The sequence below is a fragment of the Cadophora gregata genome (genome assembly GCF_030347475.1).
Source record: "Cadophora gregata isolate MNR1 chromosome Unknown scaffold_15, whole genome shotgun sequence".
In the NCBI taxonomy this organism is placed as follows: domain Eukaryota; kingdom Fungi; phylum Ascomycota; class Leotiomycetes; order Helotiales; family Ploettnerulaceae; genus Cadophora; species Cadophora gregata.
Window position 1 is genome coordinate 244,260 of NW_026695938.1, and position 24,847 is coordinate 269,106.

At 49.3% G+C, this 24,847-nt stretch overlaps 5 protein-coding genes across 6 annotated transcripts; 3 read left to right on the top strand and 2 right to left on the bottom strand.

Annotated features, from left to right (window-relative positions):
- Positions 1-436: 436 nt before the first annotated feature.
- On the bottom strand, positions 437-3,947 carry EXG1_1 (exo-1,3-beta-glucanase). The gene is made up of 5 exons (XM_058498104.1): positions 2,193-3,947; positions 2,127-2,140; positions 1,655-2,054; positions 1,285-1,604; positions 437-1,192 (listed from the first exon to the last, which is right to left on the bottom strand). The coding sequence occupies exons 1-5, from the start codon at positions 2,255-2,257 to the stop codon at positions 711-713; spliced, it is 1,281 nt and encodes a 426-aa protein (XP_058351614.1). The 5' UTR covers positions 2,258-3,947; the 3' UTR covers positions 437-710.
- On the bottom strand, positions 3,948-4,894 carry ONS95_004730 (uncharacterized protein). Its single transcript, XM_058498105.1, has 2 exons — positions 4,615-4,894; positions 3,948-4,558 (listed from the first exon to the last, which is right to left on the bottom strand). Exons 1-2 carry the CDS (start codon positions 4,754-4,756, stop codon positions 4,419-4,421), a joined length of 282 nt encoding a protein of 93 aa, XP_058351615.1. The 5' UTR covers positions 4,757-4,894; the 3' UTR covers positions 3,948-4,418.
- ONS95_004731 (uncharacterized protein) lies at positions 4,895-14,141 on the top strand. Of its 2 annotated transcripts, XM_058498107.1 has the most exons (3): positions 5,134-5,413; positions 5,521-7,195; positions 7,305-14,141. In XM_058498107.1, exons 1-3 carry the CDS (start codon positions 5,198-5,200, stop codon positions 7,559-7,561), a joined length of 2,148 nt encoding a protein of 715 aa, XP_058351617.1. In that variant the 5' UTR covers positions 5,134-5,197; the 3' UTR covers positions 7,562-14,141. The 2 variants fall into 2 exon arrangements, with proteins under 2 accessions (XP_058351616.1, XP_058351617.1); XM_058498106.1 differs by having other exon boundaries at positions 4,895-5,413; positions 5,521-14,141.
- A 1,762-nt stretch (positions 14,142-15,903) lies between these two features.
- ONS95_004732 (uncharacterized protein) lies at positions 15,904-17,320 on the top strand (the record flags this gene model as incomplete). The annotated part of the gene is made up of 2 exons (XM_058498108.1): positions 15,904-16,758; positions 16,826-17,320. The coding sequence occupies 2 exons, from the start codon at positions 15,904-15,906 to the stop codon at positions 17,318-17,320; spliced, it is 1,350 nt and encodes a 449-aa protein (XP_058351618.1).
- Positions 17,321-21,654: 4,334 nt separating this feature from the next.
- ONS95_004733 (uncharacterized protein) lies at positions 21,655-23,150 on the top strand (the record flags this gene model as incomplete). The annotated part of the gene is made up of 2 exons (XM_058498109.1): positions 21,655-21,813; positions 21,861-23,150. 2 exons carry the CDS (start codon positions 21,655-21,657, stop codon positions 22,086-22,088), a joined length of 387 nt encoding a protein of 128 aa, XP_058351619.1. The 3' UTR covers positions 22,089-23,150.
- Positions 23,151-24,847: the final 1,697 nt, after the last annotated feature.

Below are 24,847 nucleotides of genomic sequence, written 5' to 3' on the forward strand. Positions count from 1 at the left end.
TTATGTATTTTGATGAGGGGTCGGTTGCGGAGGTTTTCGGGAGAGGGGAGAATGCTTAGGGGGTTAGTTTCAGATATACCTAGGTATTGGTTTCAGTTTTTTGATTACATGTGTCCCTGAACTTAAACTGGAAAGAGCAAGGGGTACGTGGGGTTGTAACCCACCAGCACGTTTTTCAGTCTATTATTGTCATCTCCTGTATCCTTCAGCTTTGCCTCATCTCGGAAACTGGACCCGGAGCTACCGGAATGCGCTATGCATTAAATGGCAAAGGGAAACATATTTTTCTGAGAGTGACGAATGTTTTTGGAACGGGACTAGGTTGTTTACTTCACACCTTTGGCGAATGAAGGGTGGTGAGATTTCCGTCTGTGCACGAAGAGAGATTAGGGGAAGGACAGGTATCACTGCAGGAAATTGCTGGCTGATATCAAAATGTTTTCATTTACAAGCCTGGTCGCTATATAATACTACACTAAGTATCCTGCTTTTCTCAAGTATTTCAAATATCATCTAAAATCGACCCGGAAGTAATCCAACCCAGTAATACAGGCAGCGAATGAACGCCCTGAGCGAATGAAAGGGTATCGGTATGTCGTAAAATCGTAAATCCTGTCTCTCGTCACATCCTCCACGTCCAATCTCGGAAGTGAGTACTGTACATATGCACACCCCCCTCTCATCCCAAATCCTTCTCCGGGTGGAGTGATCTAGTTCCCTGGAATCATACACTGCGACGTCTGACATTGACCTGGGTGTTTCCTTGCAGTCAAGGGTTGTGGAATGATGCCTGCGCGGGTCAGATCCCTGAAGTTCCACTCAGGCGCACTCTCGGTCTTCCAAGCCCAGAAGATCCAGCCAGAATGGCTCTCATAGGCATCCAGTTGTGCCTCAATGTAGTATTCAAGATTGATCTTGTCGACTTCCAATAAACCATCAACAGTGCCTTGGTACTTGGTCTGACAGTCGCCATAATAGCCCTTACCTTCTTCGAATGTACCATCGTAGCGTGCACCGCGACCGAGGCCGTTGAGCCATTTCGCGCAGTCAGTTTGCGCACCGGTCCATTCTCCAACGACTGTCCATTTATCGGTGCCGGATAGCTTGGGGATATTAGAGCAGGCGTTTTGTACGTGGTCGCAGGGTTTGAGACTGATGAGTTCGTCCGTAAAGATTTGGTAGATATGCGTATCTGGTGGAGAATTTAGTATACTTTCTCAAGCCTTTGGTAGAGCAGAGTTGGGAAGTAAAGGGGAGTAAAGGACAAAAGAGGTGTTGACGCACCAAGAATAACATTGTTAACGCCGCTCTCGGCGTTCATGAATCCATTCCAGTATGATTGCGGATCGAGGAAAGAGTCGTGGATTACAACGGCCGTATCCTGGTTTAATTCTCTCACAGTTCCCCAGCCATCGTACCAGTATTTCTTGATCTGTCCCATGTCATTCCCCCAGTTTGCTGGCTCGTTAAGAAGTTGAATGGCCGTAACGACATCAGATTGGCTGGCATATCGTTCCGCGAGGTTACGGATCGCTTGGACAGTCTGTGGAACATTGTCTCCTGATTGCCATTGGATATCTCCCCTCCTTCCGCTGTTGTCGAAACTGCATGAAGTTAGCAAGTTGAATGTGGAGCATGGACGATAAGGACTTGCCCATTCTGAGACCCAGGTGCTCCATGCAAATCAAGCATGACTTTCAGCCCATGATTTCTAGCCCATACAATTGCTTGATCAAGATATGGCAACTGCCCTTGGACGTATGGATCTCCTGGGAGTGGGTTCAAAGCCCAATATCCGACTGGGATTCGTACATGGTTCAGGCCGAAGGAAGCGATTTCTGCGAAGTCTTCTTCTGTGACCCAGCTGGACCAATGTGCGTTTAAACGCCTCGAGGCTTCATCTTTCCCAAGAGTTGCGGATAAGGTGTATTCGTCTACCACTCCGCCTCCATTTGCCCATTCCTCGAAAATTGAGGGTGTAATCCATGGCTCGAGGACGAGCCAACCTCCTAAATTCACCCCACGAACTTTGTTGTTGTTGTAATCAAATCCTACTGGAGGGATGTCAGGATGGACTCTAAGGATTCAGAATCGTGGGTTTCTGGAAGCCATTCAGGTATACGTACGGGCTCGCTGTCGTCTGATAGTTGTTAGCCACTAAACTCGCACCTTCCTAGCCAGGAACCACTTACAATGGATTCGCATCCACCAGCGAAAGACAAGCTGCTGCAACAGCTAAAGCTTTGACAAATACCATGATGATGGGTATCTTAATGAGAAGATATGTGTAGTTGTGTATAGCATTCAGTACAAAGTGAAAGCAAGTCAGTCCTAAAGGAGGCTGAAAAGAAAGCGGAATAGGTACCTGGGCAACCACAAGCTTAAGTAGGATTCCAAGGAGCGGCCCATCCTTACCAAAGAACGCAAACCTACCTGATCTGATCACCTACCTTGCATATACTTTAGCTGTAAAACCTGGACTATCCCCGTAAAGCATAGATGAAGCTCGGGCATTGAGCCGGAGCGTGTACCCTGAATGGTGGTGCAGAGCAGCAGAAGCCGCTGATCGTACCTGGATAAGGGATAAGGATCATATGGGCTTGGCGCTCTGGAGGTTGGACTGAGCACTGTGAGAGGCTGGCTAGCCTGGAGCTTTGCCGGATGATCACCAGCGTAGGTCATGGTAGTGACATGTCTATGCTTGTTTGGTGCCAGCGCCGGCGTCTTTCAGGGTCCAAGTGGCTGGCGTGGCTTGCTGTGAGGCGTGCATCGCTGGTTGGCGTACCGCAAGCCAGCAACTCTACTGTAACAACCGGAACATGTGTTCATCGCAAGGTACCGCGGTGTTTCCTGCAGGGCCTCGAGGGCCCTTTCAGCCGCGCTGTTGTTATTGGGTGCTTGTTCTTGGTTTGTGATGCTTTGTAGGTTATGCGGCCATTTCATTCGCTGGTCTGCATAAGGGGGTGTGTAGTTTTTGCGTTGATACTAGTAGGAGGGGAAGAAACCCAGACCCCTCGATCCATGTGCTGTGTTGTCATCCTATGTCCTTGATCCCTGCCGATAGCAATACTGGACTCGGGAGATGTTATCGCACTCATCACCAGATAAAAGGATCGACAGAACAGCGTCATAAAACATGTTGCTTGTTGGAATTTGATTCATTCACATTTCGGGGAAAGGGGATTTCAGCCATCGCTATTTTTCCCTTCTTAGCGTTTCTCCGTCAAGATGGAGGGCCAGCAGCTGAAGTGCTGATTAGAAGCCTCGGGCCTTCTCAACATTTTGTCGGCTTTCAACATAGTCAAGTCTAAGAGAAACGGTCCGAGTCAAGTCAGCCAACAAAGCCATTTGCTCCACTTTGCCAACTTTCAGATGTACATCGCCCATTTGGGTATATGAAGCCAGAACCTGTGCCTATCCCTTGACTGTTAGCGACACGGGCCTTTGTCCGATGCAAAGTGTGCCTCTCTACAGGATCTGGTAATCATAATATTGGAGGCCACATTCTAGAGTTCGGAATGAATTTGTTTCTAGTGCTTTGAACAATGGATGAGATGAACTGTCTTGTTTCCGAAGCACAAGCTTGAGATCTCCGCACTACGAACGCCCGGAAGGGTCCTCCCTCATGTCTCGGATACATCCTGAGCATCCCCAGGCCGAGGCTTGTCAAAAGCGACGATCGCACAACTTAAAACTTTTTAGACAATACTTTAATTCGCTCTGTCCCCGCGATATGATGGATGAGATGGGCATCATCATATGACTGTTTGGATGGATCGCGGAGTGAATGCCGCAGGTTTGAGTTCAGAGATGATGAGATGGGGCAGTTTGGGGCCGGCATTTGACAACAGTTTCACGAGCAATCTAGAAATTCAACAGCGGTCACAAGTGATGGAAACTGCGCCAGTTTCGAGCCATTTGGGGCAAGCAGGTATCCATAAGTACATCTGCACGTAAACTTGGCGGTGAGATACATCGTCGTTACACAGACCCCTCGTTCTGTCCCTCAAAGTCCCCCGGCTGTCGAGTTATCGAATCTGTACCACTGAACTTTCGGAATGAAAGCAAGTATGCCATCCACGAGAACGCCACGATTCGACGCTAGAAACAGAGTGGAATCCGAATCGAAAAGATCGGAACACAAAGGCGGGGTACATTTGGTTTGGTGTGGCCTTGACGTTGATCGACAAGTACCCCATGTGATCGTCGGAATATGTAATTCTGCAGACGCCACGGAATCATCAAACCACTGCTTCGTTGATCTTTTGAAGCTCACGATGAATTTTGACTTCAGCCAGCCGCAGCGTGGCGATCGAATATGGTGATGCCTTCAAAGATGAGCACAAGAGATTACTAAACCCAGCATCTGGAGTATGATCACGTGACGTTGCCATACTGAAATGGACTCCCAAATCTCTTCACCCCCCTTGCGACGAGCCCTCGACGATGTTCTCTCGATCCTGCTTTGCTTTCCATTCCTTCTGTTCTCGGACACGCTGCATGATAATCGCCGGATCCAAGAAAGGCATTGGGACAGTTCCTGATGAGAACTCGATGACTAGGTATGTCTAATGTGAGCAACCTGGTCGTCACGAATCGCGGATCTCAACTAACCAGGGACTCTATTGCTCTTTCCACTCCATATTACAACGTGGTCCTTTGATATAGGATTCACTGTGTAGGATTGACTCCATGATTCCCGTTTGGGAGCGAGAAGTGGCCCTTTGTAGAGTGGTCGCCTAGATTCGGAAGCCATGATTGATGAGCTCGCCGAAATGGGAGAGAGATGACGGAGTTGAGTCACTAGCTAAAATCGTATTGAAGCATCATTTATCAATTTTTCTTGGGTCTTGATCTCCGATAATTTGACAGTCCCTTGGATGGTTTGTGATATCGGTACAAGTCTTGACGAGGACAGTTCCTCATTCCCTATTTCTCTCATCTCACGTCCACGCTTGATCCGCGCACCCTCGGCTATCAGCCCCAGCGCTTTTGCTGGCAGTTTTTCATAACCCCGCCTGGCTCGAAAGCATCCGCCTACGAACGATATCGGGCTTCTCACAACACCAGACGAGCGACACCGGACACCCTCAGCGCAAGCACTCATCCAGCCGGGTCTTCGAGAAGCGTTTGGCGGCGGCAAAAGCAATCCTCGGCAAGCAAACACTCGAGTCCTTTGCTCCATTCTCTTCTCCGCATGGAAGGGGGTCCAGGAGCTGGCGCTGCGAGTGGTGGGGCATCCAGTCCAACTACCAGCGTGCGTCCAGGTACCGGGGGTAGCTACAAGAGGAAGAGAAGCGGTATCGAGTTCGAGAGCAGTCCTGGGAGCGGTGGTGAGGAAAATGAAGAAGAGGCAGAGAGACGCAGACAGCCGGGCGTGAAGAGAGCGTGCAATGAATGCCGACAGCAGAAAGTGAGTCATTATGAAGAGAGATGGACAGACGGTATTGCGTGCGCACGAACGATGAGGGCAGATACTCACATTTGAAGAGCAGAGACTAATCATTCTTGTCCCAATAGTTGCGCTGCGATGTAGTTCAAGACCCATTTACCGTCTGCTCACGCTGCAATCGACTGAAGCTCGAGTGCAAGATCGAATCGAATTTCAAGCGCGTGGGCAAGAGAAGCAAGCATGCTGAGATGGAAAAGCAGATTGAACGCTTGAGACGTAACCTACACCGCGCGCAAGCACAAGGGTTCATAGTCGAAGATGAGGAGGAAATCGATTCGCCCCTTGCGAACGGCTCGTATTCTCGCAACCATCAATCCTTCATGGGCTCCGAAGAGGCGGTGTCGTCGCTACTACACTTGAAGCAGGGCGGAGCATACCAGTTGCCACGCATTGTTCATGAGATTGAGAATGTTGGATTAACGGAGGTGGCTATCAATGACCTCTTCAATGATTTCTGGATGTGCTATCACCCATACCTTCCATTCTTGAATCCTCACCAATCTCCCGACTCATACCATTCACAACACCCTCTGCTGTTCTGGGCTATTGTTGCGGTTGCTGCGCGCAGATATACGGCTGATCCTGGCTTGTTGACGTCAGTTTCGGGACCATTATCGAGACTTCTCTGGCAGACCGTTGGGGAAGTTCCAAACAACCATTATGTTGTGAAGGCGTTGTGCTTGATCTGCACTTGGCCATTACCAACAAGCACTACATCTACAGACCCTACACATATCTTGTGTGGTGTCATGATGAAGACTGCCACTGGCATTGGACTTCACCGACCTAACCATACGCAAGACTTCTCCAGGGTATCTGTCGACCTCAACAGAGAGCAATTACATGACCGAGTTACCACTTGGGCAGTCTGCAATATTGTAGCGCAAAGTGTAGGAACTGGCTACGGTCAACCAGCTTCCACACTGTATGACTGGACACTTGCCGTTAGACCAGGGGAAGATGGACCATTCACCTTGTCTACAGAGCTGGAGGCTCGGCTACAAATTGAGCGATTCTGCGATAAAGTTTCGAAGGAAATGTACAGTAATGCAAGTGATCCTCGAGGAGTTGCAGGTGATGAGCTCAGAGCAATGTTGACGCGTGTCTACAAGCGAGAGTTCAGCGAACTCCGGGTCTCGATACTCTCTAGAGCCGACCTTTCACCGGTTGTGCAGCTGCATCTTAAGGCTGCCGGTCTTCATCTACGTCTTTCGGCATTCTTCGACTCAAGCTCTACCCCAGGATACCTCAGCGATCTGATGGGGTTGTGGCTAGCAACCGTTGAATTCTTGGATTATGTCCTGGAACTTGATGCGCCTTCGCCAGACAGCCCTCGAGGAAGCATCCTTCGCTATGCTACTAACTACATCTTGCAGATGATCGATGCCGCCTGCTTCACTCTCCTCAAATTGCTTGGATCCTTCTTCTCGGCGTCTATTGATTTCGACAGAGGACGTTTACTGTTCCATCGCACTATTCAAGTCATCAGAAGCATGAGCATCATCAACAATGATTTACCATGGAGACTTGCCGAGCTCATGGTCCAGATGTGGAATGGTGCCCGAGTCGAGCAACGTAGCCAACAGCAGATGAACAACAACAGCAACGGTCACGAGCCAAGAGCTGTTGTTGACGATACCCTCCAACTGAAAGTTCGTTGCCGCATGAGCATGTCGCTAATGTTCGATTCCATCTGGCGTTGGCGTGAAGAATTCCAATCCCAGGGGCGGGGTAATCTCGAAGGTCAGCACTCCCATTTCCTTTCCTTTTCCCATGGTGCGCAATTCACTTTAAACTAACGCCCGTCTAATAGCGGCCATGAAAAATCCCACTAATCCCGATAGCGCAGCAGAATCCTCTGCTTCCTCTACACACATGGACGCGACGCTTATGCCGCCGGCTCACCAACTTCAGAATCAGCTCCTCAATGCCGCGGGTTCTGTAACACCTAGCTCGCATGGTCTGCCCTCTGGAATGATGGGTGGTGTTGGCTATGGAGAAAGCAATTACGAGGTCTTTGATCCGCTGAATTGGATGCTGGATGGTCTGGTTGACTTCCCATATTCGTATGCGGCTGTTCAGGGATTGGAACAAAATGGAATGGGTTGATCGCCTACTTCCTTGAGACCTCGACGTATCCGCAGCGCTTCAGCAAATCCTGCTTTGACCATAGTCGCCACGTTCGCGTCCTTTCTCTATACCTCAACTACCTCAACATGCACATTTCGCTAATACGCAAATCCACACCCGGCACATAACAACAATTTCTCCCACCCCTGTTCAGCTCCTCACTCGCCAGATCTCGTCTTTTCTTCTTCTCTGTTTCATATTCTCACAAGGGGTGGTGGGCGTTCATGTCACGGTCACGGCCTGTTACGACGGCACGAAATTGTTCTGTTCTCTGGGATTCGATCCCTCTGCATTGCATCACCGGTCGATCGCACATAGGCTTCCCTTCTGGTAAATGGTGGCAAGAGGGGTATCTTACAGTTTTTTCTTACTGACTTGTTTGTTTCTTGATTCCCCAAAATACGGTGTTGGATGGTCATGTGGATTGATGGGTTGTTGGGTTGTTGTTGTGGATATGAAATGAGGTAATGGTTGTGGATATCCGTTTGAAGTTTGCCGGTCTTTGTTGAATGAGATGAGCTGAGCCTACATACAGATGTATGGATGGATCGAATAGCAGCGAATTGGTGGGAGAGAAGAAGAAAAGAAAATAATGATGCGGAAAGATGGACCCCAGCAAGCAGCAGAGCGAGAATTGCTTGGATCTCCTCACACTGGCTTGAGTGAGCTAAGATAGGTAGCTAGGTAGTCAAAAAATGAATCTACTACGGTCTACATGAAGTGTGCACTCTTCTCCTTCTTCTTTTCTGTCTATCCCAAGCTAGCTTTGATGTCGTGGGTATTGAAGATTACATCTCACGAAGGGGGATTATTTGATGTTAAATCAGTGGATTCCCCTTCATTTGTACCCATACGAGGTCCTGAGTCCGGAGGAAGAGCTAAATATCGAATTACCATGAATTTGCCGGTTTGGGATGGTATTTCAATTTTAAGCATCGTTTTTAGGGACTGCTGAGGTAGAGGTGGTACGCTATTGGACGGTGAAAAGTATTGGTATGGAGTATCTAGACGTAAGCCGGCTTGTGAAGAGGGTGTGGGAATTCTGGGTTTGGAGAGGAGGGATGGGGTCGGCTGTGGGTGGAGGTGGAAGTGGTGTGGTGTGGAACTATGTTGATTGTGGGATGGGAGGTATGGGTTGTGGAGAGGAAGGTCTGGAATGGAATGGGAGGTATGGGAATGTAAGGGTGGGAATGAAGGTCGGGATAGAGAGAAGACAGTCGGGTAGATCTCTACGTACTGTCCTGGTATTATCTTGGAATGAGGAGGGGATAGGAAGTGGCTGGGGTTTGAAGAAGAGTGGGAAGGGTTGGAATGCGATGAAATAAATAGATTGGTAAGATAGCTTATCGTTGTTTCCTTTTGTAAGGAAGAGAAGGGAAAGGAAAAGAGAGGAGGTAAGAAAACATACCGATATATGTTGCTGGGTAGATGGGGAGAAGGAAGTAGGAAGTAGGAATTGGCTTGGGTTTGGGTTTGGATCTGGATCTGGATCTGATTTGGATTTGGATTTGGATTTGGGGCTGCGAAAAGTGGGATGCGATGAGATGAGTTGACCTGGAATGATACCTGCCAATGAGGGAGATGAGAAGATGGAAAATACGCATTACTGACTTTACGAAAGATCATTAGGGAGTATGTGAGAAAGTGTACGTGTTTATGGTGTTTGGCTGACAGGAGTGGGAAAAGGGAAGGCGTGGCTGGGATTTGGCCAAGGGAGGCGGAGTAGTGAGATGGGATGGGAATACATGAGACCACTTACGTAGTACACACGAGCTTACTGTGAACAATTTGAGTATATAGCAAGAAAGGATCGCTTTCGTGCTTCATGGTCTCATCCTCAAAGGAGCGTCGCAGACGCGACTGGGCGCTGGTGAGTAAAGTTGGAGTTGAGGGGTTTGGCTTTCGATTTCAAGATCACGTACAGAACCAAAAACAACGAAGATATTTGAACATTGAGATGGAAGGAGACCCGATATTGGAAACTCGAAAGATTGGAAGCACCTAGGGACGTCGGAATATTCACTTGGAGTATCAGGGAAGGAGGTAGTTGACCGAAGGTTGGTCCGTGAGCCAGGTACTTGCTAGCTTCAGCACTAGTCTAGTGCTCCAGGACGTATATTTCAACGACACTCTCGACCTGGATTTAACCTTCGTCCCAAAGATTTACTGGAATCAACGACATGGCAGAAACTAAAGCAACGACGAGTCCACCCTGTGCGCTGACCGCCCATGGATGCGTACGACTCCTGCGACGACCGCCGCAGCTGGCGACCCCAGGAGAGACAATGGAAAAGACAATTTGCAGGTACTAATTGTGGAGATAGGAACGTGGGAGGAAGTGACGAGTAGTTGTAGTGAAAGAAGAGGGTGTCAGTACTTATTGTCCGCCACTCTGGCTGCTTACCTTACAATACCTTCTACGAGGTCCAAAACACAACCAGTCATCGTCGATAGCACCAATCTGCCGAAGATCTGACACAATCAGTGCACCATATTGGCTAAGAGCTGGTCTCATTCTAGTGCTCTGGAGAAAAGATATCGTCTCAAGCAGAGTGAGCGCGTCCTGGATGCCTTCTCCTTCTCAAGGACTCGAGCTTGAGCGCTTACCATGGTGCTCGACCAACGCTCTAGGGTCTGACGAGACTGAAAGGCTAACTCAGAGCCCACTTCGTGTTCATCGCGACTCTGTGTTCAATGCGCGAGACGGCTTTTCAAGTTTGCGACAAGAGACTGGATGCCGGCCGAGACTCATATTGGCAGAACATCAGACTTCTCCACACACAGGTCAGGCTCCTGTGACGAGTACGACGGCAATCATTCGTCGAATCATCATTCCTTTAGTCTCTTGAGGGAAGTTGTTGATGCCAGGTACGGGGTGCAAGTGGGGTTGACGGCCACCAAGCAGACCATATAAACATTGCATACAGTTTAAGCGTACGCTTTCAGGACTTGGTCTCCCTCTCGTTTCTATCCGTGGCAGATTCTTTGGTAGTCTTTCGTGTTGGAGTCGTGGTCAATGATTGCACGACAATTTGAGTCGACCTCGTTGTTCCTTCCCAAGAATCCATCAATACGACAGACTATCACATCTCACAATTCCGTCACAAAATTTGCCTCCATTTGATATTTTTCTGATGATTCAGTTCCATGCAACCGTACGTTACCTGCCGACGGGTGTTCTAGCCCGAAGGTGAGGTGGGTCGGAGGTCCACACATGGCCTTGTTATGATTGCGGTCTCGTCGAGGGCCCGGGAAACGGTGTGCCTACTGGTCACGCAGTACCACAGCACATATTTATACATGTATTCAGCTTCCACCGACGAAAGGTCTCAGGTTCAATCCCAGATGACCCTTTTACACTCCTCCTCCCCAATTGTTCTTGCCACGTCGATGGCTTGTCTCGAACGTTTGTGACCTGCGAGCCATTTTCTTCGCAACGACTGAACTTCTGAAGCACATAGAGAAGGCCAAATGACGATCAGTCTCGGAGATCAATTGGTGGTTTCGTGAAGGCTGGTGCAATCTGCGGGTACCCGTGTCTCAGTGACAAAAGTTTCGCATTCAGACACCTCTCCTTCGACAAAGCTCCCAGCTGCATTTGCGTGTCCTGGATAAATCAATATTGAAGAAAACCTGGCAGGAATTTCGTTCGTTGAGAAGTTAATTGGAGCTTGCGATAGCCAGAGTTCCCGCGATCTTCCACGAGGCGTCCGCTGAGCTACCATTTCGTCTTTCGCACTGTGCGAAATCCGCCAATGACGTTCAATCTACATTGTATTTTGCTTCCATGAGAAAAGTCAAGAGAGCATTGGTATGGTGACTTCGGCAACATTGTGGTTCGTGCGTCTCCAGGACAGGCTCGCGCGTAGATGTTGTTGTTGACATTGCCGCCAGTGCTGGGGGTTTGATGTAAAGCTATTACCGGCGGGTAACATTGAATAAGGAGAGGCTTTGATGCGCCTTGAGATCGATCGCATTGTATGAAAAACTTCGTTGTATGCCATGGACATACATTCGACAATACCCAGACTTGTTGCTTCCTTTGCTGAGTTGATTGTGGCAAGGCCGAAACGAGTCGAAGACCCAAAAAAGCCAATCCAGAGAGCCGACAAAGCGGGAGACCCAAAACTCCCCCATTTCTGCCAGCGAAGGACAGGCAACTGGGAAACTGTTGACTGACCCCTCAATCCAAGGTTCATCTCTGTCCCCTGCCATTGTCTTTCCAAATAACTGATTCTTTCTGCAAGTTCGAGCCGCTGCACGGATATGGGAGCCACGCCACAGACATGCCATCGCACCTTATGGAGCCCTTACGATATCGGTCCTCCTTTGGACCTAGGTGTCCTTCACGGTCTCCTCGCTGTGACGAGTATTCTCTCCTGATCGTTAAGCGCCGATGCGCTCCTGAAGTCTGATGCCCCACCCCATGATGCGAATCAGCCTGACTATCGGGGCCAGATATCGGCTGGAACTCTCTGTTGCAGGTGTGGGTCAGAATCACCGGCCATCGTCATGGTCTCGTGTGCTGCTTGTTGATCATGGATGCTTGAGGATATGGAAACAGAAACACAACTCGCCTTTCAGGGATGTTCATAAATCCCTCGCTCCTTCGATGCAGCTTCGCGGTTTCATGTTTCTGGATGGATGCTTACAAGCAAGCGAAGACCATGCTAGGAAAAGTCGAGGAATGCATTTCGACGTCCAATAGCTTGTGCGACCTGAAAAACTGAACACTCATCCTCTACCGTTCGCCTAGGGTTGGGGATGGAGGGTGTGTGTCGATCCTCCAAGGTGTCCTTGCTTTTTCCCTCAGCTACTGCTCAGCTACAAGGAATCCGGAAAAGTTTCTCATTGGAGTCAGATTCAGCTAATAACATGGTGAATTCTTTGGAACACGCGAGGTCTATACCCACGACAGCTCACCCAACTGAACTAGGAATTTTGACTCTCGAGAGATTAAAGTCTCCATGATACTTCCCCGCAGCCAACCGGACCTTTACATCGCTTTTCTTATCAGAAAGACTCATCTTGTACTACAGGCAAGGTCATAAAAGCCCCCGCGGTGGCTGAGCATATTCGGTTGGCGGCCATCATTGATTGGGGAATGACTCGATTCAGGATCCTGGATCCGCTGCCGATTCTCAGCCAAAGATCTCGGATGTCCCGCTCTCCAACCCGTTGTCACTCAGCCCGAGTTCCAATGAAGGCCTGCCACCTGAAATTTGCCATACAAGGAGCGACATGATATGCCCATTGCTTCCTGATTGGCACTGTGGATCTAGAATTAGGTTGCAGGGGCGGGCCACAATCAGCATATGTGCTCCCTTAGTGGCCGATGACGGTCTCGATCAACGACAGCCAGTGTGTGCCATTGGTTAGCAAGTCAAAACGTGGGTGAGTGTAACCCACTCTGGGAGTTGTCTTCCGTTCAGGTTCTCCTTGATGGTGCAAGCCAGACGCATGAACAGATCAGCTGGCAGTGATAGAATGCCAGTGACAATGCAGAACTAATTTGAGTATCAATGGCCGCATTAGCACTTCTTTGCTTTGAGTCCCGCACCAAATATCCTTTTTGCAGGCAGATGCCAGTCAAAGTCACTTCAGATGAACGATGGCTGGCCAGATACGATATGCGATTGCCGCCGCTTTGCAACAACCCAGATCGGCGTCAAAGAGCGCTTCTCTTTCGTTGTCTTTTCCCCGCACGCAGCACGGTTCACATGTTGCGCTTCGAGAAATCTGACCGCTTGGGGGCGGCATGGACCATGATACCGCATTTCGGCAGTGTCCCCTGGACGTTTCGCCTTTCGAAACCGGAGCGATCCCCATCAAGATGCAGAGGCGTTGACGGGCTTTCTTGGTACAGTAAATATTGAAGAGAAAGCGCTGTGCATGCAGCAGCAATCAGAAACTGCTCCGGTCGACTCATGCAGTACACATCACAAATCTCAAACCCTGTCACAGTGACCGGACCTGGCCCGCAAAAATGAAAAGGCATTGGTGATGGTTTGGGCACTATTTGGCGAACCATCCAGGGGTAAGCGAGTGGCGGAGGAGCCTGAACATGCTATGAAGATTGGGGAGGGGGATGAGGAGGGGCCATCGGATATGAGATAGGGACCTGGCATATGATGGAATTGGAGCGGATCTCTCAGTCTCGGTTGGGGGCCGGCTGTGCCATGAGATAGATCAAGGTACCGGCATTTGTCTGTCGTCACTTCGCAACAGGCGACTGGCGAGTCATCGCCGACGAGCTGTTGACGAGCTGTTGATGTTCAGCTGGCGCTTGAAATACCTTTTGTGCTGCACGTCCGTCCCAAAGCAGCCAAACACAGTCCAATGCCACCCCGGGAGTGTAACAGCACCTGGCTGCAAGAGGCAATTGGGATCTATTCTCGCGTCAAAGATGTCGATGCATGCAGGCTAATTGTGGGGATGTTGGCTGTGTTGACTGCGACTAAATTGCTATCCAAGGGGGGGGTGCTGGCGGTGCTGGTGGTGTTAGGTGCGCTGTGCCGCGCACGCACAGGACATCACATGAAGGCGCGCGGTTGCAAGACATCTCGTTTGCGCTCGCTCCATACAGCACCCTGCGCATGCCAGCCGAGCTTTGCTGATTCGCTGCGGCTGCTGTGCTCCCCTGCTAGCCGGTCCCGACAGTCTGGTTGAGCCAAGGATCCAAAGCCATTTTGGACTCCACCTAAAGTCCACTCGTGCCCACTCCTACCCAAACTGTCGGGATTCTTGGCGGGCATTCCACCAAATCACGTTACGAGACACAGCACCAGGCCACAGGGGGCCAAGGAGAGTCTACGAGGGCAGGGTGCAGCCGAAACGCGAACTATGGGGCGAGCCTGCCAGACACACGCTCTCAGTCGCCATACGCTTTACGCGGCCTAGCTACATGGGGCAGGAGACAGAGGAAGAGGAATGGTCGTACAGGGAACGATGTGGCCATTTGGCTTTGCTCCGCGCTGTGCTCGATCGATACGCCCCCCCTCCCCCCTTTGCTCTCCTCTCCTCCTCGCCCTTTTTCGTATCTCGCCTCGTCTGGCCTCCTCCTCTCCCCCCCGTTTGCCTACCAATTCGAGACAGCTCACCGGCGATCCCAGTAAAACAGGGCTGATCCCGCATCATCCGCTCCGAGACCAGGCGGGCAGCAGTCCACGGAGAGAGGGGTCGGAGTACTGTAGATACGACACTGTAATGAACTTTCAATCCCACACACACACACCTTCTGTTCCGAAGGCACTTACATGTTTCCTTCCGCTTGCTTGTCGTCTTTCACCAGGCGTGATGGCCCCCATTGTCGCCCTTCTTGCCCTTCACAACCGTCGCCACCCGGCCGAATCTCGAAGTCGAGACTTGCCCGTGGTTTTTATCTTCTTCTCGCCGAATCATAGCCGTCAGTTATATGCGGCAGTCCAGCCGTCGGTCCGGCTCGACCCTTGCCTTTCATCGTCTCTACATGGCGATGCCCTGGCTTTACCCCCCCACTACGCTGCCTTTCCAGCCAACACGCGCCTGCAGCGCATACTTACAACAGGAACCAGATCATCCATACAGTGTCCGGCATGCCCAGAGCAGGTTAGCGACTTGCTGCCTCCTAGGCCAGCGAGCATGCTGGTGTAGGCAGGAGACAGAAGTGCCGTGCATTGACAATCGCTTCCTCCAATCCACTGGGCGGCTACCTTGCATGTCCCATAATTGACGCACCGCTTTTTTGCTACTGCCACCCAAATGGCCTGCTGTTTGGGGACCAGACAGGGCAGGGGCTCATGCCTGCTGTGCCTCCTTCCCGACCTGGGTAAACTTATAGGCCTTTGCCGGCCAAACTGCAGCTCAAACGACATTGCCCTAGCAGCGAGGCTCTCTTTTAGCACATCCTTGAACCTTCATAGTCGCCAGGCAGACAGACTCCCGGGTGAATATCTATATAATTTTATCGACGCATCTTTGTGGCTTGCTTCTCATTTGAGTAAGAGAACCTACCTCCCGTGCAAACTGAGGTCTTGTCTTTTGTGCATCTCTTATCCTCTGGACAGCTCTATTTTCTTGTTCATTGCAATCCACAACAGCCGACCTCATTGCAAAATGCCAACGACCAAGCAGGAGTACTGTCAGAACGACAACGGCTATCTTGTTAATCACCTGGGAAGAACACAAGCTGAGGACCACGCTCCATACAGTGCACGGAGTGGTGTACGTCTCCACCAACATCTTTTCGAGAAACGTCGACGCATCTAACTCACTCCCTTACTTAGGTATCTTCATTCAACTTGCCCATACAATACGGCTCAACCCTCGTTACTCCTGTCTCCATGACAAGCTCACCTGCCCTTACTACAAAGTCCATTCCTTCAAATAGCGAGCCGGACATCAAGTTGTCTCCAGGATCACTCTCACCATCTTACGGAATTTACAGTCCGGATAGTGACTTTGACTCAAAGTACAATCCCCCAATGAAGCACAAAGAATCATCTGGAGCGTTACACATCTCCACGTCTGACCATTTCTTCCCTCCTGGCTCTCCTTATGTTTGCTCGTCACCTTACTGGGGCAATTTCGGAGTTTCCGCACCAGCTCAATCCACCAAAACATCAGACTCTTCTCCAAGCTTTCACCACAGCCCAAACATGCAGTCTTCTGGTGGCTACAGTAGCAACGGTTACTACTCCAGGAACCAGACTCCTGCGCTGAGTGCGAGCAGCTGGAAGAGCAATACTCCGATCCGAGTTGCACCAAGTCCATCAAGTCCTCCGATACTTCAGGCACCTACACCATCCAGCTTGAAGCCAGCAACATCAAGATACAATACTGGCGGCCGTCAATTGTCAACCAAATCTGACCAGATGTCGCGACCGTTTCATCAGGAAACCCAACAGGACTACGCTCCTATCGGCCACGGCCTCTCCTCAAAGGTACAGAAGAGCAACTCTAAAAGAACCAAAACACCAAACGGCTTTTACGAGAAGCTCATGGCTGCTGCTGAGGGCCGTGAGATCACGGACCAAGAGCGAGTTCTTCTCCAATTCGCAGTCCGCGATGGAATCCCTTGGATTGAACTCCGTGACAAGTTCAATGCGATTTTCCCAGGGAAACCAATGCAGGCCCCGGCTTTGCAGATGAAGAAGAAGAGATTGGTGGAAAAACTCCAAGGCTGGACTGAAGTTGAGGTACGAAAGGTGTCTAACACTCGTTCTTTCTTGTCAGAGAGGCGGAACAGAGCTGACAGAACCACAGATAAGAGCGCTCGAGGCGTCTGTTGAGAGGAACGGGGGTAAATGGGCGACTGTTTCTAAAGACATGAAAAGATGCGGTGCCAAATCAAAATGGTCTGCCGAGGCTTGCCAGAAGCAGTGGGAGGAAATGCGACCCAAAGACAATATGTCTCAGTACGAGATGGCCCAAATCGGTGACTACAGACGCCATCGAACATCACCATCCGACTTTACCCAACAATCTCTGGATCAACAGTCGTGGTCTGATGGAGCAGAAAGTGTCCACCACAGCCCTTTTGCAGAAGGTTCCGGACAGCTGATCTCGGCTCTGTCCAGTACGACAATGGATGACACTCGGAGCAGAACTGCCAGTGATGCGAGTGTTCATTTACAGATTCAACAACAACAATTTCGGCACATTCAGCAACAGATAGACTATGGCCAGCACAATCACCAGCCACTTCATCAGCGACAACAGCAACAATCCCGGATTGGCAGTTGGGCTTCAGGAGCTTAATCCTTCAACAATACTTTTCTTCTTTTTGGCATGTGGCCTTTGAATTTCGGGTAAACTACTATTGTGTATTCACTTCTTCTGGTATGAGTTTTGGGATGTTTTAGCTTAGCTGTTGCACGACGAAACGAGGCTGGAAAAGAGCGGGTCGAGCGAAGGTGTGGAAAGGGAAAACAGGACTGGGCGTTTCTGTTTGGGTCAATGGGGAAGACGGAGAGTAGAATTTTCTTTTGGGGCAACCTCACACAGTTATCAAGGTGTCCATCTTAGTATCTCGCACTTCAGCAAGCACGTATGGGTATCTTTTGTCTTTGACTTTTACTATATCAACGTTCACCTAATAATCCAGATGAATTTGAGACATTTCAACAGATATGAATAGCAATCAATCTAGATGCATTGATATCTAAAGCCAGGTTTCCTGGAGCAATTTGGAGATCTTCCAGCACTGACCAGCCAAGCTTCTCCATATCTCCACAAATCAGACCACTATCAAGAACCAGCTTCGAAGAATCGTGTAATTTTCTCACTTCCAGCACCCCAGAGGTCCAAACACAGAGCAGCAAGGCAAAACCAGCCCTAGCAAGCCGCGAACTGACAGTTTCGTTGCACGGTCGCAACCCCAGCTTCACCCCATCAACCGGGAATTTGAGGCACGCGGTATGGAGAATAAAGTCTGGCATTTGACAAGGGTCCACTCTTATCACATCTAGTCACATCTGGGAGGCGCTTATTTTCTCCCCTTCCATCATTGTTGCTGTACCCCTAGCCTGGCATACGTTGGCGTGGCGTCGACAGGGTTGACACCTACCGCACGCAACCGCACCATACAACAGTACCTACCCCCTTCCAGAACATGGGATAACAGGCCCCTCCCCTTTCTACTTTCGTTCTTTTTTTGAAAAATCTCCCCATGCAAGGAAGGAGGGAAAAAAGGCGGGCGGAGCAGCGGGGAGTGCATTGCATTGAGTGGGTGGTGCACAGACTGGACTGGGCAGCCTATCCCGCAATGGCGTCGAGGAAGGGATGGGAGGGGTGTTTTGACCAGCCAGGAATGGTAGATGATTTATTTTTCTTTGTTCTGTTTTGAGGATTGGAGGGGAGACGGGGAAATCAGGCAGGCATACGTGCGGAAGCGGGATAATTTTCCAGAGGAGCGAGGGCGAAACAGACTTGCCCATGCCGTATTTTTTGACATGCCAGACTTTTCGTTCGCTGCTGGCCAGTTGATTAATGCTTCTTTTTAGTCGCCCGTCGTGGCTTGTACCACCGAGGGTCCCGAGCTTAAGCTCGAGCTATGCTCCCCTTCGTCATCTGTTCTAAATCTACAGGCTGCACGGTGTCGAAGTGAGACTCTCTTAACGTAGGCTTCGTTTCTCAACCAATCACGAACCAACACTGGATATATCATAGTGAAGACTATATCAAAGGTCGGCCAATACATCTTTCTTTTCGGGTCATGCCGACATGGGTGATAGGGATGCATGGATTTCCTTCTTCTGCGCTCTTCTCTGCTCTGCTGCGTTGCGCCAAGCACGAATACGTGCGTAGAAATGTGTCACTGAGCATGGCAAGCATGGCATAGCAAGGGATGGAAGATTATGACGGGGTTCTGGTGGAGGAAGCAGAAAGGAATGCAGGCGCAGAACAGAAAGTAGAAACCGACAAGCATCATCTTTTTTCGACGACACGGCACCCCTGCGTTCATCATTGCTAGTCAGTCACCCTTGTGCCGTCGCTGCAACCGTGCAACGAACGCCAGAGCCAGACCGAGCTGTATCTTTCGAGCCGTCTTTCGGCATCGTGCTCCGGTAGAGCCTGATGAAGAATCAGTAGACGAGAAATCTTCATGGAAACATTTCCTTCATTCGCCTAATATCTCATCCTACCCGCCATATTTGTCACTGTGCGAAGCATGCTGGGGAAATTGTACAGAGTAGATCTGCTTTGGCGTGAACCTTCATCGGTGCTTCAATCTATCTGTACGGCACAGAACCTACAAAGGAACAGGGTGTACAGACCGAAAACCGATCGACTTATCCCGTCCAAGAACCAATCCGTCCGTCTATCATACGTTGCGTTTCGGCATTCGAATGTCTGCAAATCGAAAGCACGCACGAAACGGCACAAGCCACTGTTGGATCCCATGTGCCTGGTTAGAAATCTTGGTTTAGCTGCTTTGCGTCCTCGCTGCCGCTTTTCTTGTCCTGCGTCCTGCTGTCACTCCTGCGGGAAGATATTAGATGGCTGGTTGGCAGGCGTTCATCTGCCTTCCTGCCTTCCTGCCTTCTCGACTGACTGCACGCAAGGGTGTTTCGCATGAGGGAAAAGGTACGGATGGGGAACCGAAACCTATCAACATAGCCCTAGAGACTTCTGAACGTCAGAATCACCTCTTCTGGTGAACACTGTGTTACATCGCAGCGATCCTTCATTCACTCCAAAGCAATTCATTTTTAGACTGCCAGACTTCTTGAACCCTGACAAGGTGTACAGCCTACTGTCTGCCACTTCAACCCTTTTTAAGCTTGCAAATAGGCTTAAATCTGAGTGCCCATTGAGTACTCTCAACGTCGTCTTGCTGTTTCTAGAAGCCTAAATTGCCGACGGCTGTTCTGCTCTTAAGTTTTCGAAGTCACTGACCATTCCCTCTTGCCGAAGCACCACTCACTTACTCACTTGAACTCTCCGCTTTTCCATAGTTGCTGAAGTCATCTGTGGAAAGATTTTTTAGTGACTGACTCTTTTGCGCTAGCTAGTCTTCTAAATTCTGGTATATTCGCCGTCCATTCGGGAGCCATGCCGATCAACAACCACCACTTGACCTTGTGAACGCCTTCGACATCCCTCAGCCATATCAAGATCCCATGTAAAAGTTAATATTACAGGACTGTGACAAGCCAAAGAGGAGAGGGGGAAAGCTCCGGCATTGCACATCGTGTTGTGAACTCGATACCACGCCAGATCCAGACCGTCCTCGTCTGGGAGAGGTGGTATCGGTCAGTATGCCCACTGCCCGCACGGCTCGATTTTGGGTGTCGTACAGATGCGATCGGTGGCCTGATCTTAGTCTGAGTGGCTTGAGGGAATCCAAGTTGAGGGCATGTGGTGGGGGACGTCGACTTTGTGTTCCGCTTCGCTGCTGCTTCCCCAGCATCACGCAGGGGTGGGGGGTTTCCATCTTTCCTTCCAGTCCAATACTTGCTTGCTTCTGGTGATGGAAACTGAATTCAGAATGTGTGCTTTGAATTGGGCTGGTGCGAGGAATGCACCAATGCAGCTACCCAGCGATCGTGAAGAAGTGATTTGAGGGTGGCGGATGCGGCCTGCTGTGAGCGGGCACGCCAGCTTCGGAGCTTCTTTCCGTTCTTGCAGGGTAAAGAAGCAAATTCTGGGGCAAGAGGACGTAAGGTCTGGTGATAGTGATGTGGGGGGAGAGATATAGAAATTGGATATGTCGATAGAAGAGGCAGGTGTTTAGATAGCTGTCGAATCTTGTCACATCGTCTTGCAGCTTGTGATAGGAAAAGAAAGATGAATGTCAGTGATGGCTGTCATGCGTACGATGTTTTGTATGAGACTGCGTTTAGTGATACAATCCTTGTAGAGAAATTGGAAACATGGGGATTGCAGCCTACACGATGGAGATCTTAACGATACAACCATGAGGGCAAACGGCCACGTTCGTTGGAGTTTGCAAGAGATGAGATGAGATCGCCGATACCAACGACGATGTTGATATCTGGGACCTGAATTCTTTGCAGTTGTTGTGAAACGGTGAGCTATCGGATCGTGGAGAGAGTCGGCAGGTTGCTGCCCAACGAGATGTTGGATTTCGTACATGACAACGGCTCTGGCTTCTGCGACCGATAGTGGGGAATGTTGGCGACTCCCTTTCGCAGTACTTGGCGTTTTAATTTGTATCACTTTAATACTGTACTCGAAACAATTAAACGTGAAAATTGGAACGTTGTGGTCATTGCACTGACGCTGTTCCTTTTTGCTATCGGGAAGCCTGTAGGCGATGCGAAAGTAAACAATGCTCACGGACCATCATGATTTTGCTGAGCAGTCGCAATCAAGGGGAACTGACACTTCGTAACATACGAATTAAGAAACATAGTTGTTTATGCTAATTCGGGATGTTCGTGCTGCGCTTTCAGAGCGATTTAATTGATTCTCGCTTCTCTGTTCCTGTCTTGGACAGAGCCAATTCCCGATTATTCGGTCCAACAAAAGCTGACAAAGTTGGAGGATTTCTCCAACACAAGGCATCCTCGTGGAAGACACATCTTTGGACTATAATATTGATCTTTACTTGAATTAAACCTCCATAGATGGTACCAAAGCGACAATATGTTGAAGTCCTGACAGTGCGTTTTGCCTTCGAAATCATCTTTCTGCGACCGTTCCGGCGACACCATCGCCAACGTCGTTGCTACAGGTCGCAAAGCCTCCTCAAGGACTGGTTCTACTGGGTCAAATTCCATCTCCAGGTAGTCCATCTTCTTCCGTATATTACTGGGACTGACTTGCAGACCAGGATGTGCGAAAGTCGCAGAACTACCACGATCATCTCCGCTCGAATCCACTTGCCCGAAGCAATCGAATTCTTATCCTCCACCAATACGAGAGCCCACCTTTGAGCGTGTCTCAATACCTTCCTATTCTTTCTTCTTCTGCGGATATCCATTCTACACAAGAGCACCTCAATCAATTCCCCTGGGCTCTTCGGACAGCTTTGAAGACTTTGAAGCGACAGGGAGCATAGCCTGCTGCTGCCTCTCGCACTTTCAATGACTCTATACCAAACTGTCAGAATACTGTGGGTCATATCCAAGGCGACTACATCATACTTTTGCTGGCGACGGGACGTGGCTATTGTCTTTGACGCCGCGGGGTTAGTCTCCTCAAGGCATCGCTGGGACATTAGATTGGAAGAAGATGCACATCAAAGCGACGAACGCCAGAGAGCCCGAAAGGTAGCTTCGAGTCATGAAGTATGACTTCGAGCTGGGTTGTGTCTCTACAAGACCTGGTGTCCAGCTAGCTTCGCGGTGGCCAGGGATTTGGTCACTGGGAGCCAGCTCTACTTCCCGGGATGGCGGAGCATGGATACAATTTGAAGATCTCATTTGAGACATATCAACCAATGGATAATCAAGTCTTCAAGACTCGGCTCTACCTTTCCCATAAATTTGGGACTGCAATTCAAGATTCTTTGACTTCAGTGTGAAGTGGGATGCGACTCAATTTTAGCCTCTCATTGGCATCAGCAATCGTTGTCTACTAGTTTCCGTTATTTAGTTGCTGTGATTGAAATACTGTGCTAGTTGAGCTATCTTTTGCCATCTTACAGCCCTCCAGAAGGAAATGCAGGGACCGGTTTGTCCTGGGAGGTGGCACTCTTATATGACTTTTGTATATGCTTAGAGGTGTATCCACAACTATCCCCATTCACTAATATAATCTCATGACTTCATTCACTATATATCAATTATCAAACTCAAATCTATAGGCACCTCTTGCCCTGTGAACATCAACTCCAGTCAAGCCAAACTGAGGGTGGGATGATCAAGTTCGAAAAAAGTCCTACCAGTCCGTTCTTCAATCAACCTCCAATGGGAAACATCACTCCTACCACGTCTCAAACAGCCCTATCCTTGCCAGCCCCGAATCCTCCAAGACTATACCAAAGTTTATCAACGGCCAAGTCCCAAGCAGGCTTCCAACGTCTCCCCTATTTCCAGCTCATGGAGCTAGCGGCATAGCCGAATTTAAGCGGGGTGAGGACGCGACCCAAAAAGCGGCCACTTCTGCGACCAAGTCAGAGGCCACTTTTGCAGGGGAAAATCAAAAGCTGAAGAATAAAAAGGTCTCCTTTGCGGTCGCTGATCAGTAAATCTGCCTTGCCATGGAATTTCGGTGAGATTATGACTCCTACGCAGCTCCTACACATGCTATGAGGCCCTGTTCAAAGTAGGCAGCAATGCGGCTGGGCTTTTGTAATTGTTCATGAAAATGACATAGTGTGACTGGTTTTTGAGCTTGAAAAGGACAGAGGTTTGGTTCGGCCTACCAAAAGCATGCAGAGGTGGAAAGACAAGGATGTGCTAGTTTCGGGTGTTCGAAGTTTGGGACGTTGTGCTCCTATGCAGTTGGTAAACATTATTCACATTCGTCACTACAAATAGAAATAGACCAAAATATGGTAACCTGTAGTATTGAAGAGCTCACAATAGTGAACTGCACTGCCCCAAGTGAAGTCAAAGTCCTTGCGCTTTGGTATTTAGGCTATTGTTGACTTCTGTCAAGGGTCAGGTGACCTCATGGAGGGTTGAAGACACGAGCTAATTCGAGGAATATATTCACTGAGCTGAAAAGTCATCTTCTCTCTGAGGTTTTGAATGTATCTTTGCAGCTGAACTATCATCATTAATGGAGAAAGGCCGAAATCTTCGAAGGTATTCTGCCGTGTACTCAAGTGATGATAGCCTTTTAGCGAAGTTGGAGCCGAAATCAAAACATCAGGTTGATGATGCCGAAAACGAACGCAACTCCGAAACATACCCTGATAATGGCCGAATTAGGTGATTTGCATTTAGAATCCTTGACAGCTACCAAGTGCTTGGATGCAGCGCTCTGCGTCTACGGCTGGCGGCTGGCAATAACCGCTGCAGCTCATGTGATGTGCAAGCGCTTTCGGGTGGATCACCGCAAAGTGATATTCCTGAACAGGCCGACTACTAGGGTGGTAGTTATAGGGTCACCATTCGAGATGTGCTTTTCTCTGGAGCAGTTTTGCATTTCCTATTGGCTAGCTTCCACAGAGAGGAGCTGGCATGTGCCTAGTTCGTTGAACACGTGAAAAAGCCATAGCTGCAATTCCAACACACAACAGCAGTTCTTTTGCGTCAATGACATGTACCTCAATATACATTTTCAAAGATTACGTGAGTACATAAGCTATCAAAGAAACTTTACATTGCGAGTAATCAGAATGATGATACATGGGAAACGAAACACGAAAATGGTACTCTCGGAAAACTGTGCTCTCTTGCACCATCCTCTACTAAGATGATTTATTCTTTCAAACCGACACTCAATTCAAGGTACTTGATTAACGACTTCTCCACTGATACAGTGATAAGTCTCCCATACCTCCACCCAGATAACCTTCTCACCCCGCAATCATGTTCAAAAACCCCCCACCCCAATATCCAAACCAAAAACTCTCACAAGCCAGCGCCAACTCAAGCATAAAATTATCCTCATAATCGGCTCAAATTACTCACTTTTAACTCTCAAAACCACATGCTCAAATTTACGTATCCTTCTACATGCGAGGCAGCATCCCTGGCAAAACTGCGTTCGACGGTATAGCACGTTTATTGATCTAATCAACATACATTCTTCGATGTTTTGTCAAGGTATCTGAACTACTGTGATCATGATGGTGCATTTCTACCTTCCCACCTGGTTTAAACACGCGGAAGAGCTCAGATATTGCCCCAAACCGTCGCATGCACA

Excerpts from the sequence above, each read along its gene's own strand:
- EXG1_1 (XM_058498104.1), bottom strand. The coding sequence starts at position 2,257 with ATGGTATTTGTCAAAGCTTTAGCTGTTGCAGCAGCTTGTCTTTCGCTG. Across the intron at positions 1,605-1,654 it reads GCACCTGGGTCTCAGAATGG|TTTCGACAACAGCGGAAGGA; the intron begins GCAAGTCCTTAT and ends AACTTCATGCAG. Across the intron at positions 1,193-1,284 it reads CGTTAACAATGTTATTCTTG|ATACGCATATCTACCAAATC; the intron begins GTGCGTCAACAC and ends ATTCTCCACCAG.
- ONS95_004730 (XM_058498105.1), bottom strand. The coding sequence starts at position 4,756 with ATGGCTTCCGAATCTAGGCGACCACTCTACAAAGGGCCACTTCTCGCT. Across the intron at positions 4,559-4,614 it reads AAAGAGCAATAGAGTCCCTG|TCATCGAGTTCTCATCAGGA; the intron begins GTTAGTTGAGAT and ends AGACATACCTAG.
- ONS95_004731 (XM_058498107.1), top strand. The coding sequence starts at position 5,198 with ATGGAAGGGGGTCCAGGAGCTGGCGCTGCGAGTGGTGGGGCATCCAGT. Across the intron at positions 5,414-5,520 it reads ATGAATGCCGACAGCAGAAA|TTGCGCTGCGATGTAGTTCA; the intron begins GTGAGTCATTAT and ends TTGTCCCAATAG. Across the intron at positions 7,196-7,304 it reads GGGGCGGGGTAATCTCGAAG|AATCCTCTGCTTCCTCTACA; the intron begins GTCAGCACTCCC and ends ATAGCGCAGCAG.